Consider the following 6783-nt stretch of genomic DNA (forward strand, 5'->3'; position numbering starts at 1 on the left):
TACTTATACTGATAATAATTTGAAGACCAAAAATATAATTATTTCAAATAAAGGAATGATAATTAATATTACTGTTACGAAACCGGCGTGAAATAGCGGCTATGCCGCTGTGTTTCGGCCGGTGAGTGGGGTATCCGGAGGCCTACACCCCCCCTCCCAAATACAAATGGCAGCACGGACTAAAAATAGACTACTCCAGTACGGTACCAAGATATGCAGCCCTGGAGAATCCGTCCCTGGGCGTGCACAATTAGAGCCTGTACCTAACAGTGGTTGCCCAGGCTGCCCCGTGAATTCACGAGGGGGCAAATCTACGCTGACTCGGGGCAAACAGAGCAGGAGGCTCAATTCATCCTCCTCCACACTCGCTGTGGACTTTTGCAACATCAGAGGGCATCGCTCAAATTTAAATGCCGTCCACTTTCACCTGGAGACGGCGAAGCCGGCCCTGCTCTTTTTAACCGAGACACAGATATCATCCCTGGCTGATTCATCTTACCTTTCATACCCGGGGTATAATTTGGAACACTTCTTTATTCCACGGGCTGGCGTGTGCGTTTACGTCAGGGAGGATGTCTGTTCTCGACGCCTAAGTTTTCTTGAAGGACAGGACCTATCCATCATCTGGCTGCGTGTAGACTGCGATGACCATCCGCGAATCTACGCATGCCTGTATAGGTCCCATAGCGGTAACGTAGAGACAGACCGGCTCCTCGAACACATCCAAATGGCTACAGATTCCGTGTTGGAGCAGATCCCTACTGCAGAGATCATGTTTCTTGGCGATTTTAACGCCCATCACGCTGAATGGCTAGGCTCACGTACCACCGATCATGCAGGAGATCTGTTCACGACTTCGCCTTAGCATCTGACGCAACTGGTTATTGCGCCAACGCGAATCCCAGATGTGCAAGATCATACAGGTGTACGAGTATCAGTGAAGGTTCACTGTTGGACCTTCTGTTGACCTCACATCCGGACGGCTACCTAGTTTCCGTTGACCCTCCTCTGGGATCGTCGGACCACTGCTTGATCTGGAGCACCGTTGAATCCACCGGCAGAATTGCACGCCTTCCCTCGGGAACTCGTGCGTTCTGGTCGCTCGCCAAGTCTGTCCAAGGAAACTTCTGCCAGCCAGCCATTCCGCCACTGCTCAGGGATGACGACTCGCTGGCCCATGACGCGAAAGAGAAAGCTGATCTTCTGGGCTCCCTCTTCGCATCAAACTCGACCCTGGATGACCAAGGTGCACCACCACCGCATATTCCGCGGTGCGGATTCATGCATGCCGGAGGTAAAATTCCGGCATGGCGCCGTGCTTAAGGCGCTTCTCACCTTGGACATTCACAAATCGAGTGGGCCCGATAGCATTCCCCCGATATTGCTGCGGACATGTGCTCCGGAACTGGCGCCGGTCCTTACCCGTCTTTTCTGGCTCTCCTACTCATCAGGCGTAGTCCCGAAATTATGGAAGGCGGCTTTAGTGCATCCGATCCCTAAGAAAGGTGTACGCTCAGATTCATACAACTACCGCCCCATTGCCATTACCTCCATTTTCTCCAAGGTAATCGAGTCGATCATCAACCGCCAGCTCTTGGGATACCTAGAGGGGCACCAGCTGATCAGCTACTGCCAGTACGGTTTCCGTCAGGGTCGCTCAGCTGGTGATCTTCTTGCATACCTCACCCATAAATGGGAGCAAGCGGTTGAGTCGAAGGGAGAGGCATTGGCGGTGAGTTGGACATAGCGAAGGCCTTTGATTGGGTGTGGCATAAAGCACTTATAGCGAAACTGCCATCCTATGGGCTTCCCGAGTTGTGCAAATGCGTCACTAGCTTTTTGGCTGATCGAAGCATCAAGGTTGTTATCAACGGTGCATGCTCCGACTTAAAACCTATAAACGCTGGTGTCCCGCAAGGCTGCGTGCTATCTCCTACGCTGTTTCTTCTGCATATCAATGATATGCTGCAAATCAGCAATATTCATTGCTATGCAGACGACAGCACAGGGTATGCTTCCAGCCGTGCCAACATGTCCCGGGGTAGCGTCGACGAGAACCGGAACAAACTTGTGTCTGAAATCGAGACTTTGCAAAGTCTCGGAATGGGGCCGACAAAGTTTAGTCCAATTCAACCCCAAGAAGACACAAGTTTGTGCGTTCACCATTAAAAAGTCTCCCTTTGTCGTATTGGCATACTTGGCGTCGATATATCGAGCGACGTTCAGTTCCGTGGACACTTGGAAGAGAAGGCCAAACTGGTCTCTAAAAAGCTTGATGTATTCAGTAAGGCGAGACAGTACTTCACTAAAAGCCACCGCCTGCAACTTTATAAGGCGCAAATTCGGCCTCACATGGAGTACTGTTCTCACCTCTGGGCGCGTGTTCCCCAGTAGCAGCTTCTTCCATTTGACCGCATACAACGAAGAGCGGCTTGAATCATTGACGATCAAGTCATCTCCGATCGGCTTGATTCTTTAGCATTGCGTAGAGATGTGGGTTCTCTCTGCACCTTCTACCGCATTTATCACGGGGAGTGCTGAGAGGAGCTGTTCGGCTTGATTCCAGCGGCCGAATTCCACCACCGAACATTACGTGCATACTTTGCACGTAATGTTCGGTGGTAAATTTGTAATCCGCATCACGCAGACGTCTGGCATTCCACAACCGCTCGTTTTGTTCGAAATGCCTCGCACAGCCACTTTGTGGAATCAACTACCGGCAGCGGTCTTCCCGAACAGACACGACTTAGGGACCTTCAAGAAAAAAGCATACTCCCACCTTAAAGGCCGGCAACGCATTTCTTGACACACCTGTTGTTGCGGATGTCCATGGGCGGTTGCCTCACCTCTCCCCATCCCGTGAGCCTCTTGCCCATTTGCCCCCTCTCATATAAAAAAAAATGTAAGAACGATTATGACAATTTTTTTTAAACTAAATTAACACATGGATTAACTTTGAAGAAGGTTTCAAAATATCATCATTTTAAATATTTGAAATCTTTAAAATATTGGGTGAAGAATATAAAAACCATTTATTAGGTTATTGGGTTAACTTTATGTTGAAAAAATCTGGAAGATTAGAAAGATGAGGCTGTGTGGTCTACCGTCTAACCCTTGCCTAGGTCTAACTAACTAAAGACGAAAATGAATAAAAAACGTGAACACTGTTCATCTTCTATCTACGTTAATAAAAGAGTAGTTTCATTGTCAAAGACCTCGGACTGGAGCAATCACAGAGTACAGAGAGAGCTTGATCAAAGACAGACTATTGCTAACTGATGTCAATTTTGATTTTGATGTCAATTACTCAAATCTCAATTGTCAAATAATTGTAAATAAAATTAGAATTTCTAAGTTCTAACCTCGTGAATTACGTTGTAGACTGTAGATAATACTGGGATTTTCTTAACTTTAACAATAAATAACATGGATGTGAGATTATATTAGCAGGGGTATGACATATCACTATATCTCTTTATTCTCTCTACATAGTGAAATGAGCTAGAAGTCAAGTTTTTGTTCCAGACTCATACTAATTGTAATTCTTCTTTATTTAAGTGTAAGCAGTAAAGAAAAAAGGGATATTTATTTAAATTTGAATTATTAAAGAACTCTAATATGAGGTTAAATCTACCGTTTTTGGCACCGAACAGAAAAAATGCAAGAAGATATCAAAGAGAGCCAGTGCCATTTCAAATGCTCTTGCCACTTGCGCTTAAGAAGACAGTTTCAGGAAAAGGTGATATAACTAAGGAGGCAGTATGCATGCAAGAAATGGCTGTCCTTTTTGCCTGTTTTAAAAAATCCGAGTTTGATCAAACTCAATGTCTTAAGGAGGTCACATCATTTCAAAATTGCTATAAAGAATATAGTCAAAGAGCAAAAGTGCAGAGAGAAATGGGAAAAAAAGGTATTTTAGTACCCGGTGAAAACAAAATGACCCATAAACAATTAAATCAACTTCTAAAAGGCTTTCCAGCTTTGTAGTAAATAAATTATTATGATAGAATGTGTAGATATATATTATGCTTAATATAAATATTGATAATTATTGTGGTCGCATTTTTAATTAGTAATTCTATTAAAGGTATAGTACATATGACAGACATAATCACAACATAACAATAGTAACATTCAAATAAGTAGAAAAGTGCAAATTAAATTTGAGCTCCATATTGGTGCCTTCTAAATTCCATATTATATCTATCATGTATAGGTTGGCACCGAAATAGGATTAGGTATTCTTGTCTTAGCTACAATTACATTATTTCAGATTAGCAAACCAAAGTAAGAGCACTTAAATTGCCAATTTGACAGTAATTTATAATCTGGCTGTGAATTAAAACGTGAAGTAATTCTGCATTCAAAGATTTTCCAAAAATTACTTGCCTTGTCTGGGACTCAAACCGACTTAAATGTACAAAAAAAACATTCCTACTTTTATTTTTCTACAATATTTAAGGTACTTCCCCTTCATATCCCATAACTTTGGGACAGCCTGTATGACCCATGTATAGATTGATAAAGAAATATAGGATGTACTACGGAGGCCTACTTGTCTCAGCTACAATTACATTATTTCAGTCCTATGATATAATGAGTAACAATACCAAAGCTTCACTTTGTTAGACCTTGTAAAGAAATGGCTTATGATGATGAAATGATTACTTTAAATGCCTGCTAATAAGATAGCTGTTGTGGTCTGAAGTTTAAAAAAATAGTTAAATTTTTCTTCATTGAAAAAATTGTTAACACATGCCAATATCACATTCTACTTGTTTATTGGATATCTACTCAGGGCTGAGGTGTGCAAATAAGACAACAGATACCATTTTCAAATGCATTGCTGTGAGAGAATGACAACTACAAATTTTGCCTTGAGAATCATACATTTATTGTATAGGTATGTTTACAAACCTAGACCACACAGCTGTAATTATTGATTGTGGAGATAGTTTTGGAGTGACAGGCATTGTTGGTTCAGTTAAAGATCCGTTTCTTCCAACAAGTGTACAAACTATTTAAAAGAAATTGCTGGAAAAGTTTGTGGTTATGTAGTAAAATAATTTGTACAATGGACATAAAACTGTTTAGTATTTGTTATCCAATATAACACTTGCTATCTGTATAGAATTTTGTTGAATTTAATTGATCATAACAGCTGTGTGGAGACATTCCCAATATTCAGTCTATCTCTTACTTGAGATAAAAATTGTAACTTTTGTTGACTTTTCTGTCCCAATAAACTTATTGACGGTAACTCACCTTATCCGTACACACTGTCTGTCAATGGGATGACATATTACCATCAATACTTGGTATCTTCTGTGATTTAATTTATCTAAGGCTTTTGATTGTGTTCAACATTCAATGCTGGTCAGGAAGCTTCCTGACCAGCATTGAATGTAGCTATGTCACTATGGTATAAGAGGATCTGCACACGATCTTCTGATCTCATATTTAAATAAAAGGATTCAGAGGGTCGAGGTGAATGGCAGGAGATCTCCTGGGACTCCTCTCGGTATGGGGGTACCACAAGGGTCTATTCTTGGACCCTTCCTCTTCCTAATTTATATAAATGATCTACCTAACCTTGTAGAAAAAAAACACAAGGTGGTATTGTTTGCGGATGACACTTCACTGATATTCAAAGTGAAACGAAGCCAAGTTTTATATAACGAAGTAAACAATGCCCTATCTGACATCGTGTACTGGCGCCAATAACTTATTGTTAAATAGCCATTAAACCAAATATATTAAATTCAGCGCGCCAAATGTCAAAAATGTAGATGCGAATATTTTATTGAATGAAGAGGTGGTGATGGTATAGCAGATTCCACTAGTTTTACCAGTGGAATCTGCTATATTTCTTGGCATTACTCTTGATTCCAAATTGCAGTGGGGCCCCCATATTGAAGGATGCGGTTAAGAAAATTAGACGGTTAACTGACATAGATACGGCGATAATTTGAAATTAATACTATCTTTGTGCTGCAGAAGAGGGCTATTCGCGCGATTTATAACCTAGGCCCTAAAGAATCATTAAGAGAAAAATTTAAAGAAATAAAAAAAGATTGATGTGCTTGATGAGTTAAGCATAGTGCAAATATGTTGTTCAAACTATAGTGATAAAGAAATCGAAACCGGCAAGTCCATATTGTATCAAACGATTTCTGATGGATCGCGATGCGTGGTAAGAAAGGGCGAAGACAAGAATAAAAAGAACATAAGGGACGTTATAAAGCTTTTAAAAGAAGTGGACCCTGACAAGGTGCCAGTGTGTGTCGCCAAAGATTTAAACCGTCTGCCGCCGGTCACATTTGACCACGTGGATGTGACCCGCCTCTTGAAGGATATAACTTTGCTCAAACACGAGTTGCAGAACTTACGTAATGACACTATTTCCAAAACGGAATTAAATAATTTTGAAACGAAATTGTGTAAACAATTGACAGAATTACGTTATGATAAAACTAAAATTAACAAAGTCAGTTGCCATCATCACTCTGACTGCATCCCAAACGTCAAAATGACGAGCAATCAACATTGCGTAAATACTCAAGGAAGCGATGCTACGACGGCCGGCACAGCGGAGCGCCTGTATCATACTGATAGCACGCTCGCGTCGCACGCGCCAGCTGCAACCGTACCTACCTACAGGGATATTGTATCACATGATTCACGCATACTTACTCAAACTTCAGACTTAGAAACGCGAAGCATTATTGACGAAACTGAACCATTCACGTTAGTGACAAAAAAAAGGCGCAGTAATAATAGAAT

General features: G+C 41.6%; 1 protein-coding gene across 1 annotated transcript; it reads left to right on the forward strand.

Annotated features, from left to right (window-relative positions):
* Positions 1-3287: 3287 nt before the first annotated feature.
* On the forward strand, positions 3288-4051 carry LOC126977859 (uncharacterized). Its single transcript, XM_050826497.1, has 2 exons — positions 3288-3452; positions 3559-4051. Exon 2 carries the CDS (start codon positions 3619-3621, stop codon positions 3985-3987), a length of 369 nt encoding a protein of 122 aa, XP_050682454.1. The 5' UTR covers positions 3288-3452; positions 3559-3618; the 3' UTR covers positions 3988-4051.
* The last annotated feature ends 2732 nt before the right edge of the window (positions 4052-6783 follow it).

Source organism: Leptidea sinapis, chromosome 46 (genome assembly GCF_905404315.1).
Source record: "Leptidea sinapis chromosome 46, ilLepSina1.1, whole genome shotgun sequence".
Lineage (NCBI taxonomy): Eukaryota > Metazoa > Arthropoda > Insecta > Lepidoptera > Pieridae > Leptidea > Leptidea sinapis.

What these genes read in the sequence shown, in the direction of transcription:
- LOC126977859 (XM_050826497.1), top strand. Translation starts at nt 3,619, where the DNA reads ATGAGGTTAAATCTACCGTTTTTGGCACCGAACAGAAAAAATGCAAGA.